Source organism: Canis lupus, chromosome 5, assembly GCF_011100685.1.
Source record: "Canis lupus familiaris isolate Mischka breed German Shepherd chromosome 5, alternate assembly UU_Cfam_GSD_1.0, whole genome shotgun sequence".
NCBI lineage: Eukaryota > Metazoa > Chordata > Mammalia > Carnivora > Canidae > Canis > Canis lupus.
Genome location: NC_049226.1, coordinates 41,712,359 through 41,726,832, shown reverse-complemented (window position 1 = coordinate 41,726,832; position 14,474 = coordinate 41,712,359). Strand labels below are relative to the sequence as shown.

At 52.0% G+C, this 14,474-nt stretch overlaps 1 protein-coding gene across 6 annotated transcripts in view; it reads left to right on the top strand.

Moving 5' to 3' along the window:
• Positions 1-13,616, top strand: part of DRC3 (dynein regulatory complex subunit 3) — a 34,832-nt gene extending 21,216 nt beyond the window's left edge. For 4 of the 6 annotated variants that reach the window (XM_038537100.1, XM_038537102.1, XM_038537099.1 and 1 more), the window contains 5 exons: positions 2,953-3,084; positions 5,120-5,190; positions 6,701-6,824; positions 12,824-12,955; positions 13,296-13,616. In XM_038537100.1, coding sequence (XP_038393028.1) covers positions 2,953-3,084; positions 5,120-5,190; positions 6,701-6,824; positions 12,824-12,955; positions 13,296-13,409 — 573 coding nt within the window. In that variant the 3' untranslated portion in view covers positions 13,410-13,616. Of the gene's footprint in view, positions 1-2,952; positions 3,085-5,119; positions 5,191-6,700; positions 6,825-12,332; positions 12,653-12,823; positions 12,956-13,295 lie in introns of those variants that run through there. The other 2 variants (XR_005359591.1, XM_038537103.1) reach the window with 2 other exon arrangements.
• Positions 13,617-14,474: the final 858 nt, after the last annotated feature.

Here is a 14,474-nt window from a genome sequence, read left to right as displayed (position 1 = left end):
CTCAGTCTCCAGTCTCTGTTCTTGTCTCCTTGGCCTCACAGTCCATGTGATTTAACCCTCAGGACCCTCCTCCGCAGGTGATGTGGAGGGGTGTTATTGCATTCAACTGGGAGTTCAAGCCTGTCAGCAGAGGAACACATTTGGCTCACATGTGTGTTTTGTTTGGCCTGCAGAGGGTTTTAAAACGTTTTGAACATCCTGCTGACATTAAAAATGGGCAGATTCCAAAGAAGAATTGTGGTTGCCAGCTTCTCTGGAGGCAGCTGTCCCCTCTGGACAAGCCACATTTCCAGTCCCCTGGTCCCTGTCTGGCACATCCTCCCTGACATCTATCTGGTCCCTATAACCACTGGATTCGGGAGGTGTGGACGCCAGCCAGCTGGTTTCTCCTGGCCCCTCAGCAACAAATCCTCCCCTGGAGAAGCAGGACATGGGCCAGGCTACCGCCAGTGTTGTGCTCCTGCTGGCACCAAGCCTGACTCCCTAACGTGCTGGGTGTAGGTCTTCAGAGCCCCTGAGGCACTGGCCCCTCCCGGATGACTGCTCCTCTTCTGGAGTCTACAGGGACCCTACAAGGTGCTGACACCCCAGCCCAAGGGGGCGCAGCCTGGCACTGGGATTTTCCTGGGCTCCCCATGTGCCTCTAGTGCTCAGCCCAAGTTGAGCTCGCTCTCTGACTTGGAAGCTCGCAGGACCCCATGAGCCAGAGACCCCAGTTCTCTCTCCTCTCAGGGCCTCTCTAAGCGTGTCCTGTACTGCCCCTCCCCCAGCCCCCACTGGCCCAGGGTGCCCTCAGCGCCCCCCTCCAGGTGCCTAGGGGGGCACGGCTTGGGGTCAGAATGCTCATGTCAACCCCTGGCTGTGACTCTGCTACCCTGCGTTTCCTCACTAGAGAAATGGGGGTAACCGCCTCGTAAGACTGTGGTGGGGAGACAGCGGGGAGCAGAGCCAGGGCAGAATTGTGACCAGCAGGCTGTGTGGTCGGAGTCCCTGGACAGGCAGTACATGCATAAGCATGGGCGCAGAGTGACCGCCGTAGACGGGGAATACGGTCGGTCTGCCTCTAGTCTCCATGCGTGTGTGCGTGCGTGTGTGCGTGCACAATGAAAGTGTAGCATGCACTGTTCTGCACTTTGCTGCTTTAATCCATGCAACTTAGAGATCCTTCCAAAACTTGCTTCCTTTTTTATTAGCTTTAAACTCTCTCACTGTGTAGATGAGCCATGACTTATGAAGCCAGTCCCTGTTGACGGACAATTTGTTTTTTTCCCAATCTTTTGCTCTTCCAAACGGTGTTGCAATGGGTGAGTTGGTGCAAGTTTGATCTGCAGGTCGAAAGTCCTAGAAGTAGAACCGTGCATGGCTACTTTTGCTAGTCATTGCTCGGGTGTGCTCTACAGAGGTTGTAGTTTCTGCAGCCCTGCCTGCCCCCAAACTGGTATTCTCAAGCTTCCTCATGTTTGCCATTCTGGCACACTTGGGGTGTGTATTTTCTCCTAAGTGAGGGCAAGCATTGCATGTTTTGTAAACGTCTGTGTTTCTTATACTGTATAAGAACTATTTGTTCTTATAATATGCCCTAACCCATTTTTTACATTTGGTTTTTGGTCTATATCTCTTTCTATTAAAAAAAAATCATTACTTTGTAGGAGCCCTTTATAGATTGAGAAGTTAGCTCTGGGTCAGTGAAATGAGTTGGAAATATGTTTCCCACTTTGTTGTTTATCTTGTCATTTTTCTGTCTAGGGTGCTTTTGCCACTCAGAATTTTAAAACTTTTATGGAGTATAATTTTTTAAGTTGTTTTTTTTTTAAGATTTTATTTATTTAATCATGAGACACAGAGAGAGAGAGAGAGAGAGGCAGAGGCACAGGCAGAGGGAGAAGCAGGCTCCATGCAGGGAGCCAGATGTGGGACTCGATCCCGGGTCCCCAGGATCATGCCCTGGACTGAAGATGGTGCTAGACCGCTGAGCCACCCAGGCTGCCCTATGGAGTATAATTTATCAAGTCTTTTTTCTGGTTATACTTAGAAAGGACTTCACTTGAGATTATTTCTTAAAATCCACTCATTTTTCTTTCTGGTACTTTTATGGCTTTACTTTATACATTTAAGTCTTCCCTCTGTGGGAAATACATTTTCATGTAAGGTTCAAGGTAGGGATTGAACCTGATTTTTCTCCCTATGAGGTAGCCAAGATTATAAATATTCTTCACACTGAATTGTGGCAAGTTACTCTGTCCTGCTTCCCAACTAATACCATATATCAACAGAAACAAGTTGGTGGTGCATCTGGTAGTAAAGCCCCCAGGACGTTTGCCAGTGAATGGCTGGAATTCAGTGCCAGGCTTGGGCCCCAGGGTACTTTCCAACCCATGAGCACCCTCTCATTACAAACAGTCCAGCTCTGGAGTGTTCCATGGGCCCAACTGGTTTCCTAACAACTATACCTTTATTCCAGTGTCCCTCTACCTGTACCTGCCATGGGCCTTTGATTGGAGACTCTGCTAGCCAAGCCCCTGCTGAGCCCAGAGCTCATACCTAATCTCCAGGACTCTGTGACACACACACTTCTCTCCCCCTTTACGTGAGGAAACCAAAGCTTAGAGAATGAAGGTAGCACACTCCAGGTCACACTGCTTATAAGTTACCCAGACGGGATTCAGATTCAGGTTCACCTGACCCTGAAGCCACTGCTTCTTCCACCCAGCCCAGCCACATCTAATGAAAACCAGAGTTAACAAACCAGTGCCAGCATTTGTGCTGCCTCCAGGCACAGGGAGGGGAAGCAGCTTCTGCAAGCTCACAGAGCCAACAAGTGGCAGAGCTGACACTTGAACTTGGACAGCCCAACCCCAGAGTCTAAGTTCTCACCCACAAAGCCAACTGTCGCCTGTCATTAACTAACTACACTTGGTCATGGATTCCTATAGCACAGGCTTTTGTTTCCAGAGTCTAAATGCCATTCGAGATGAGTCTGAACTGACCAACTTCGAGATGAAGATAGTGGAATATGGCAAGGACATCACGGAGCTGTTCAACGTGCTCATGACACTGGAGATGCAATTGGTAGAGCAGCTGGAGGTGAGGCTGAGTCCCTGGGGCTCAGATGTGGCGTGATCATGCCCTACCAGGCCCGTTTGCAGGAACATGGTGATTCAGCTGCCAAATCATACCCGAGCTGGAGCCTTCCCGAGTGCTCCTCTGCTGGAAATGTCCAGTGCGACTCAGCATGGCAGACTAAAGCTTTCTTTGCTCATCAGCCCGGTGTTTTCTTTCTTTTTTTTTTTTTTTTCCGGTGTTTTCTTTTAATATTGCTTTTAATATATTCCAATTGTTCAGATTGTGATTCTTGTGCAGCATGCGAGCTGAGCTCATTCCTCTGGAATGCACCCCCTAAGAGCCACAGCAGGGAGAGGTTTTTTTATTAGACCCAAGAAGCTGTCTGGGTGCTTGAGAAACATAGTAGGCCCCCTGCTCTAGGATGGAACAAAGGCTCCTCCGCATTGCAGCCTGTATTTGCCACATCTCAGGGCCATGCGAGGAGCCTGCGATTCAGCACAAAGTCGTGGCAGGGCAGCATGCTGCTATCTAGAAGTCCTTATAGCCTGAGTGACTTGTGTTCATGAGGCAGCTAAGGCTGGTAGTCTGAAGGGCCGTGATGAATTGAACCTCATTGGATGCTGCCGTGGCTGGGCCGAGAGATAGCGCCTAATCAATTCCTCACATGTCAAGTGACACCTCCGACATGGATAGATCTCCCCATCACGGCACAGGGCAGATGCTTGCTCCACACTGGGGAATGCTCGAGTGCTGCAAAAAGCAGCTCATGGAGCATCAGGGGAGGCTCAGGCGGCAGTTCCCCGCTGTTAAATGCAGGGAGGGTCCTTTTCCAACAGCCAGAAATTCCCCAGAACCTGTGCATGGTCAGGCATACTAGTATTACCAGTGACTGGAAAGCTGTTAGGTGCAGTCATGCTTTTCAAAGGACTCTATTTTTATTCATCACAACAGTGTTTACACATATTTGAAAAATGTGCAGCTCGGTCTGCAGAGAGTCCTCAGGCTCCTGTAGATTCTCGATGCCCTTCGTGTACCCTGAGGCCCCCTGGGTCCATGGTAGATCAGAGGCATGACCCATCCTGGGGGCTCACAGGGGAGCAGGCCTAACCATCACATCTGCCATGGCTCCCTCACTCAAGTCTCATTCAGGCCTGGGTGCCCAGCTAAGCACTGGGATGCAGCCCCGTGGGGTACATCAGAGGGAGGTAGAAAGCCATCATGCAGCTGCACTCGTGGTGAGTGGTTGGGGGTAATGGCCAGCATTACTGAGGCACCTTGCAAAGCATTTTGGGTGAAGTAAGTAACACATTTAAATTTCACTACTCCAGGGACACCTGGGTGGCTCAGGGGTTGAGTGTCTGCCTTCGGCTCAGGGCATGATCCTGGGGTCAGGGATCAAGTCCCGTGTAGGGCTCCTTGTGGGGAACCTGCTTCTCCAACTCTTCCTGTGTCTCTGCCTCTCTCTGTGCCTCTCATAAATAAATAAAACCTTAAAAATTAAAAAAATAAATAAATTTCACAACTCCATGAGACAGCTACTACAAAGGAAACCCATTTCATAGATGAGGATGTTGAGGCCCAAGGAAGTTACACACAGTGGTGGAGCTGGCATAGTGATCCACATGGTGTGGCTCTTAGCAATTTTCTCCCTTGTTCCTCCAGAGGTGATGGATACATGCCACTAAGAAGCCCAAAGGAGGGAGGTTAGCTCTGTGTGTGGATGAGGGGGGTTGTCGGAGGGTGAGACCAGAACAAGTATTCCTGGCGGAGGGCCCAGCATGTGCAAAGGCCTGGACGAAGCTTTGCACTGAACCTTTGAAGGGTGGTGAGTAAGATGAAGTGGCTGAGAGTGACACAGCCATGAGAAAGAGGTCAGGAGAGAAGGCCAGTTCATAGACATCTACCTGGGAAGGTTAAGGTGGTTGGTCTTTACCCTGAAGGTCTGGGATTAGAGGAGGCACCTGCTAAGTTCTAAGGAACACCTTTTGCTCTGATGCTAGGTCAGTCAGGTTCATGTCTAGGTATTCAGGCTAACTGTGTTCTTTGTCGTTTCCAGGAGACTATAAACATGTTTGAAAGGAACATCATTGACTTGGTGGCACTCTTTATTGAAAATGTGCAAAGCCTATATCCTTTCCTTGATGACCCTCCATGGGGAGGGGCTCCCAGCCTGCCCCGGGGGGGGGGGGGGGGAAGCAGGGGGGGGGGGGTTATCCTGGCCCACACCAGGGGAGCCAGGGGAGGCGCTTGCATTTTTAACAAAAGGCAGAGAAGGGTACAGCTCTTTCATGAACTAAACAGGATGCAAATAAGTGTAGTCCCTTTCCAGGTGGCCACCTTTGGGGTCACACCTACCCCCTCCCACTGCCACCAATGTCCTAAACATGTTGGCAGAGATGGGTAAAAAGCCAGTGCTCTATAATCATACTTCACTTTTTCCCAGCAATACCTGAGCCCAGCTGATTTACAGAGAGAGATCTATACTTGCATCAGGATGATATCAGACCCATCATAGGATCCCATTTGGTGGGACCCTCCACCTTTGAGACCAGAGGAATGTAAAACTTCCAGTTTTTCACTGAGGAAAAAGTTCACCTTCAAAAGATGGAGATTTGGCAACCGCTTGGAATGTTCATAGAATGTTCCACAGGGTCTGAGGGAGTTTCCCGACCCTCAGAACAATGATGCCTTTTTAAAGTAAAGGTTTGGATGCCTAGACTGGCTGCTGCGTGGGGCCCTGTTTGCAGTAGAAGCCCTGACATATTTGTTCTCAAATGAGTGATCATGGGGATGTGGGAGGCCACACCCCAGAATCCCTGTAGACCTCCTGGGTTACAAGAACACACGCCCCAGGAGTAGGGCCACATCCATGTTGCAGACACTGACAAATCCTTTATAGTGAGATTGTCGGGGTGAGGAGCCAACATTTGGGTCCTGACCAACCCTTCTGCTACCTGAATTCAGGGCCCTGCCTGGGGGCTGGGAGGGGGCAAACTACTGTGCTGTACCCCAGAAGTAACCTCCTGGTCCTGCCTCCCTGGCCCACATCCCTGCAAGGGGACAGAAGTTATGGAGGCAATAAGTAAGCAGAGGCCAGGGTCCCCTGAGAACCCGAGTGTGGACCTGAGGGACAAGGCAGAAAAGTGGGGAGGACAGCCAGGCAGAAGAGGCAGCCTGTGCAAAGGCCCTGAGGATGTGTCAGAGAGATTCTAAGACGAGGCCTTTAGGCCACAGTAGAGAGTCAGAAGCCCGGGAGAGTGGTGAGCATGGGAGGGATGAGGTCCAGTCTAGGTACGTGTTTAAGAGCACACTGGCTGCTGTGGGGAGAAAGGGCTAGAGCTGGGAGACCAGGTCTCGGTTCGCTGTCCAGTCAGGAGGCGGTGGGAGGGAGAGATGTGGAGGATTGAGGGGCTCTGAGGGGACAGGGCACCAAGGGTCAGCCATGGGCAGTGTGGTGTTGGTGCATGAGGGGTGGACCGGAGTGGTCCTGGGGCTTCCTGTATGTGGATGGCAGGCTGTGAAGGTGGTGAAGCCCTGGCACCTGCGGGTGGACCCTTCTGCCTTTCAGCGGCCCAGCCCTCGGAGGGTCTGCAGGGGCACCTACTCCACCCCTGGCCTTTGCTTAACTTGGCCACACGATGGCTCAGTGCCGGGACCTGGAGAACCACCACCACGAGAAGCTCCTAGAGATCTCCATCAATACTCTCGAGAAGATACTGAAGGGTGATGTCGATGAGGACCTGCCTGATGACTTGCGCCCGGTGAGCACTGTAGGCGGGGCTCGGTCCCCAGTGGGCCGGGTGGTGGGCAGGGTTGGGGGGGGCAAGGCGGGCCGCTGAGGGACAGACAGATGGAAGAACAAAGTCCCCGGGCCCCACCTCCCGTGGCTCTAGTAAGCCTGAAAGCTTCCTGGAGCCTCAGTTTCCTCGCCTGCAAAAGGGACAATGACCTCCTTTGCACAGTGCTTGGCAGATGAAATAGGCCAACAAGCTAACACCTGGTGGGCACTCAGTGGGGCCCATCTAAAGAGGGGCTCATGATAATTGAGTTGTTTCAACTTACCAACAGGTTAGTTCCCCAAAGTCTTTTTTTTTTTTTTAAGATTTTATTTATTCAGGAGACACACACACACACACACACACACACACACACAGAGGCAGAGACACAGGCAGAGGGAGAAGCAGGCTCCATGCAGGGAGCCCAGTGTGGGACTTGATCCCGGTCTCCAGGATCAAGCCCTGGGCCAAAGTCGGCGCTAAACTGCTTGCCCCCACCCCCAAAGTCTTTCTGTGGGGCTTCTGGCAGCCTCTGAGAGAGGCAGCTGCAAACACAGGTTAAGTTCTGAGACTTCACAGGCAGGTCTTCCTGAATGTCTGATAGGCAGCATTACTAGGTTGTTGGAACAGCGGGAGAACCATTTGATTGGCCCATTGCTTCCCACCTTCCACCAGCCCATCCAGGGGTGGGTAGTCCCACAGCAGCAGGGGCCGAGCTCCTGAGGCTGCTCACCGGGGAGGCTGTCCGGGTCTCCTGCATCAGGGTCCAGTGGGGGTGCAGTGGGGTTGTATGTCATGTCTCTAGGGAGGGGCACAGGCCAGATACTTGTCGGGAGCCTTCCTTCCTTCATCACTCATTCCACTCCCCATTTCTCAGCTTCTCTCACCTCCATGTTAGCACCAGACCAAGCCATGTTGTCCTTTCCCTGGACCACTGTCTCCTTACATCCCTTCTATAGGCTGTTCTCCACGCAGCAGCCAGAGATCCTTGGGATCCAAACCTCATCCTTCTGTGACTTTGTACCACACAGTAATGGCCTCCTGTGACCCTTGGATTAAGCACTTCACTTTACTGTAGTCCACCAGACCCTCGAGCCTGGCTTCTTCCCCTCGCCCCAGCCTCGGAGCCCTTCCCCAGGCTCCCAGGCTTGCTCCTTTCATTTGATATTCCACCTAGCAGACAGTCCCCTTCCCTCTGGTCTCCGGGTGTCTCGGTCTTCCTTGTTTGGCTCTCAGCCCAAATGGCAGCTCTTCGGAGAGGCCTTCCCTCATCACTTTCCTGGGAAACCACCATCTCTCTATCACACACACCATTTATCGTTGTCAGGGCATTATTAAAATTACAAGCTATCATGTGTGTGTTGATTTGCTCTATGACTCTTCACACTAAATCCAGGCTCATGGGGAAGGCCGAGATGGCCTCTTCACCACCATGTACCTCGCCGGTGCCAGCAGTGGTGCACGGTACAGCCACAGGGCAACCCAAGTGCCAGGAGTTCATGAAGCCCCACTTGTCAGGTTCTGGCTAAGTCTGGCAGACAGAGACCAGCAGTCCTGTCTGGGGGCTGAGACAGGCACCCAGGGCAGCAGCTTGTTGGCAGGGCCACTGTGTTGCCAGCCCTCCCTCCCTAAACACCTGTCAAATGCTCTTACTAACCAGACACAAGGAGCGGTCACTCCCCCTGAGCCCTGAAATCAGATGTCCCCCAAGAGCCCACTCTGTTAGACCCCAGATGGACCATCGAGGAGTCATGGAGCTCCCTCATGGCACAGTTTCCAGGTCTGTGACACTTAGTGGGCACAGGATTAAAACACCCCTCCCTAATAACCGGGACACAGAAAAATATGGACCCCGAAACTCTGGCAGGCAAGCAGGCTGGACTGGTGCTTCCGGTGGCGAGCCCTCTCTCCTGCCAGGATGACAATGCCTGGCACCATCTGACACCTGTTTCTGTAGCTTCAGGAAGGTTCAGTACCCACTGACTGGGTTGAGGCTGACCACAGTGGCTAGAAACATGGAGCTCCACTCCCTGCAGGCTTGCCATTGTCAAGGCAATGAAGCCTGATGCTCACATATTATCTCCCCCAAAGGGCCCTACAAAGGTGGTACTGTTATCATTCACAATTTACAGATGAGAAAATAGGGTAAGACTTTGTCTCAGAGAAGTCTGTTAAACTGCCCAAGATGACACCATTTGAGAGGACCAGAGTCTGAATTGAGACTCCAGCCTGAGAGATGCCGAGCCTGTGCCCCTCATTGTAGACGATAAGCTGGCGTTTGCCGGCATTCTGGGTTGGCTCATGGCCCCAGGCACTAAGATAATGGGGCTCTGCCTTGGGCTTTCTGGCAGGACTGGTGTTGAGTGCTACCCTCGAGGCCTCATGAGGGCGGCCAGCAAAGCCACTGTACGCCCTGCCCTCTGCAGGCCAGGGAGAGCTTTGGCCTTTGGGAAATGCCTGCAGTTGCATGGAGAGACATCACCAGAACCTTAATACTGTGGTGTAGGTCTCCTTAGTTATTAAGTAGGCTCCATGTCCAGCATGGAGCCCAATGCAGGGCTTGAACCCCCAACTCAGATCAAGACCTGAGCTGAGGGATGCCTGGGTGGCTCAGTGGTTGAGCACCTCCCTTCGGCTCAGGTCATGATTTCAGGGTCCTGGGATCAAGTCCCGCATCAGGTTCCCTGCAGGGAACCTGCTTCTCCCTCTGCCTATGTCTCTGCCTCTCTCTGTGTCTCTCATAAATAAATAAAATCTTAAAAAAAAAAAAGACAGGCTGAGATCAAGAGTCGGACACTTAACTGACCAAACCACCCAGGCGCCCTAAGTTCTCCTTACACTGAAGCAACAAAGCAGGATATTGTTCTTGGGGCGGGGCAGAGTGGGGGATGCCCTGATTGTAAAAGTAGTAACAACAACAAATAACTAGCATTTACTGAGGGCCTCCTGAGGGCTGTCTGAGAAGCACCGGACACATATTTGCTCTTTTAATTTTTACATCAACACAGTAAAATAGGTACCATTATGGTTCCCTTTTACAGACAAGAAAACTGAGGCACAGAGACCAGAGTAACCCTCACAAGGACACACAGTGTAGGAGTGGTAGAGCTGTGATGTGAACACAGGTGGTTTGACTCAGAGGTCTCACTCATCTGAGTGAATAGGGCCCTCAGTGAAGAAAAAGTCTGGTTTCTCTTATCTGATTATCAATGAGCAGATCTCGATAAAAAAAAAGTCCCACTGAGGAGACTCTTTAAAAGTCCTCTCATTCAGTTGAGTGATTATGATCAGCTCATGCCACAGTTCTGGCCAAATCTGTCTCTTTGAAGTCCTTCCCTGCTTTGGAAGGCAGAGCAGAAGGCACGGGCTCAAGGAGAAAGCCTGGCGCTGGCAGCGAGGGAGGGAGTGGGAGAGGCGCTGGCAGCCACAGCTGCCATGGTAAGGTCAGTGTGGCCGCAGGCGTGGCTGCCACTCCCCCCCACTGGGGCTCAGAGCCATGAGCCTCATGCCGCAGTGAGCAGCGTGCAGGGGGCCAGGGGTCAGACTTACTCCCGGGGTGCTCTGAACAGCCATGTGGCCGTCCAGCTGCGATGGCAGAGCCAGCGCTCAGGCCCAGAGCACAAAGAGGACCTGCAAGTCCCCAGAGTCTGCTCAGGTGACGGTGGACGTGACCCAGGCCAGCAGTCTGTACACAGAGTGGCTGCGGACCTTAAGGCTCCCCCTTGGGCGGGAGCACTGGCAGCACAGGTCCCTGTCTCATCAGCTGAGCAAGGGTGGGATCTCTGCTTGTTTCTCTGTGGTGACGTGGGGTTCAGTGTCACCAGGTGCCCTGGGCAGGTGTGACAGAATGATCTGATCCCATGGGGGCATGGGGCAGCAACTGGGGGCCTAGCATGGTGGCAGTCCTGGGGAGGGGCACCAGCTGTGCCCTTCTCAAAAGGCATCCCAGCCCAAGAAGTTGCTTGGAAATAAATGTGCCTTGAGGGCTGTGTCTTCACCTCTGTGAAGTCCAGCAAGTGACTCAGAGCAGGGGGGTGGCTCGGGAGCCAGGAACTTAGGAAAGCCACTATGACCCTTTTTTTAAAATGAAGAACCAGGACCACCTGGTGATGAGTGGATGTGGCTGTGGCTACCTCTACATCACCAGGACGCACTCCAGAGTAGGCTGCCTGGAGCTCACGGGCAGGCAGGCTATACACGTCTGCGAGCCCTTCCCAGAGTCTGGCCCAGGACCTTCTTGCACAGAAGAAGATTAATGACTTCTTGTCATTTCTCCCATGTGGTCGTGCTTGCTGGCCCCCGGGGTGCCCATTCCCTGCGTCAGCTAGCCTGGCTTTTCTACATGGGATTCTGTGCAAAAACCACCATCCCACAGGCATTACCCTGAAAAGAAGTCTGTGGCCAAATAAACTGGAAAACCAAGAGAGACAAAGTTAAAAGAGTTTATACGTTCCAGAGCCTTCTCATTTTTGTGCCCTGTAAAATTCAGAAGGGGCCTCAGTATGCAAGTCTTTCGCAAATGTATTTGACCGAAAGGAAACTTTTTTTACAGAAAGAGTAATATCTCAAGATTCCATAGAACAGAGCAGCCAGGGTGGCTCAGCAGTTTAGCGCCACCTTTAGCCCAGAGCGTGATCCTGGAGACCTGGGATCGAATCCTGCATCAGGCTCCCTGCATGGAGCCTACTTCTCCCTCTGCCTTTGTCTCTGCCCCCCCACTCTCTCTCATGAATAAATAAAATCTTAAAAAAAAAAAAAAGATTCCATAGAACACATTTTGGAGACTATTAAGTTAATCACTACTATACTAAAGAAAGAAACCAAGTATTTATCTGCTTGCAATCCTCTCTACAATGTAGAACATTCAGGTCCTTTGCCTCACACAAAGTACCTTTCTTCAAAGTGTAAGCAGCCTTGCTCTGCTCTGGGAGGTGATTCCACTTGATTTCCAACTGTGCCAGGTACACCACAGCTATTGTGCAGACACCCGGAACCCAGCCAGGCCTGGTAGAGGGCGGTCATTTTCAACTAATTTTTACAAGGTTGGGAACAAGATGGCAGGAGACCCCAAGTATAATCCAAAGTTCAATGTGGTTAATGGGAGGGGAGAGGTTAATGAGATTTTTTGTTGTTTTATTTTAAAGATTTTACTTATTTATTCATGAGAGACACACAGAGAGAGGCAGAGACATGGGCAGAGCGAGAAGCAGGCTCCATGTAGGAAGCCCGATGCAGGACTCAATCCCAGGACCCCAGGATCACGCCCTGAGCCAAAGCCAGATGCTCAATGGCTGAGCCACCCAGTCGTCCCAAGGGAGAAGTTACTGTTAACAGAGAAAGACAGGGTGGGGTGAGTGGTCATAGCTTCACAGCGCCTTCTGGCCTCAGAGCAGCCTCGAGACCCTCAGCCAGCCTCACACTTACCACCCGACGGGCAGGTTTCAGGCAAATCAGACTTTTTTTTTTTAAAGATTTATTTATTTATTCATTCAGAGAGAGCGAGAGAGAGGCAGAGACACAGGCAGAGGGAGAAGCAGGCTCCATGCAGGAAGCCCGACGTGGGACTCGATCCCGGGTCTCCAGGATCACACCCTGGGCTGCAGATGGCGCTAAACCGCTGCGCCACCGGGGCTGCCCAGGCAAATCAGACTTGAGGGCAAGCAGGAGAGAACCACTGTGGGAACAGCCACCTGCCTTGGCCCTGAAGAAAAGACACTCCCAACTTAGTATTGCAAAGCCAATGCCTGGGTGGGCCCCTTCCCCATAGGGCCTGCTGCAGCTCAGGTCTGGGAGGCGTCTCTAGAAGATGAGCGGTAAGAAACATGCTCTGACACAAAAGTGGGCTCTCCATGGGGGCCTGGCAGCTGCCTCCACCCACAAGGAGACATTCAGCTGTGCCCTTTCTCTTCAGCCCTCTGACCTGGTGCCCAGGGGTGGGGAACAAGACACACACGCATGCCCATTTGATTTTTCTTGCTCACCAGCTTTTTGTTGACAAAGATACGATCTTTAATGCTGTTGGGGCATCGCATGACATCCACCTCCTGAAGATCGACAATCGAGAAGATGAGCTGGTAACCAGGGCCAACTCTTGGTGTACGCACTTAGTAGACACGGTGAGTGAGCGCTACCCTGCTCCAGCAGGCCACCAGCCATGGAGAGTGGGAAGCTTCCCCTGGTGGCCAGTATTCTTGGTGATAAGAAATAAAGTAAAATTAAGGAGGGTAGAATTGCCCGCCAAAGACAGTGTTGACCCTCCAGACTTTAGAACCCACATGCTAACCCACCCTAACTCCCCCTCAAAGACATAGATGCTTAGAACGTGGAGACTTCACAGTACATGAGGGACACGACTATGCAGATTTCACAGACCGACTTCCTTTTCCCCCCAGACTGGACTAGGTGAGAGCATATAAGCCAACTGTCTGACTTAAGGCTTTGGTTTCAACCCCTTAGATCCACAAGAATGAGATCATGAGGAATCGCAGGCGAGTCAAGGAGATCAATCAGTACATTGACCACATGCAGAATGAACTGGACAGCCTAGAATGCAGTGACGTCATAGATTAGGGCCATGTGGCCCAGCCAGTCCTGGGAACACAGCCCTCGGCCCCTGCAGCCCGTGCACATGCCACTCACATCCCTGACCACCTCACGAGCATCACTGGGACTTTCTCAACCCACGACACCTACCCACCCTCAGCACCATTCTTTCCCCGCCCCTGGGAAAACTTAAACACGTAGAGAAAAATAAAAGACTATGTCATCTTTTCTCCATTCTTTTTTAAGATTTATTTATTTTAGAGCGAGCGCAAGTGGGGGGAGGAACAGAGGGAGAGAAGCAGGCTCCCCACTGAACACGGAACCCAATGGGAGCTTGATCTCACGACCCCGAGAACATGACCAGAGCTGAAATGAGGAGTCGGTTGCTTAACTAACTGAGCCATCCAGGTGCCCCATGTTTTCTCCATTAAAAAAAAAAAAAAAAAAAAAAAAAAAAAAAAATTCCTGTTCACGTGTATGCAGGAGAAAATCTAGGATGATCAGTTGGTCTTGCAACTGGCCAGTCCACCAAGAGCAGCTTCCAAGGTGGCTGCCAGTGGGCTAGACTCTTGGCTACAGCCTAATGCCAGCTGTATGTCCAGAACAGACTGCTGGCAGTAGGCAGAGGAGACCGACGTGGACTGAGCCTTTCTCTCCGCTGCGTGCTGAGGGGGGACACGAGAGAGGCCACAGGCCCCAGCATCACCAAGGCGGAGGCTGTGGCTCCCTGTGTCTTTAAGTTTGGGTGCAGGGGCCAGAGGACCCTCTGGAGGTTAACAACACAAGCTGGGTCTCCCCTGTCACCTCTGTAGCCTGAGCTTCATCTGTGAAGTGGGGATGTGACAGGACCTCCTCCGAGCAAGTCAGGGCTTCAGGGAGAGCATATGGAAGGTGTGGAAAAGCACCTGGCATGTAACCAGGGCTCGATGAAGGGGATGATACCATTTCATCACTCGGAGTGCCAGGACAGGCGGCTCAGAAAGCCTTTTCTGCCTGAACTCTCAGACTCTTCCTGCTTCCCTTGCACTGGGCCCTGGCACCAGTAGACTGCACCTGCCACCCAGGGTGGAGCGAGTGTCCATGTCGGGAGGA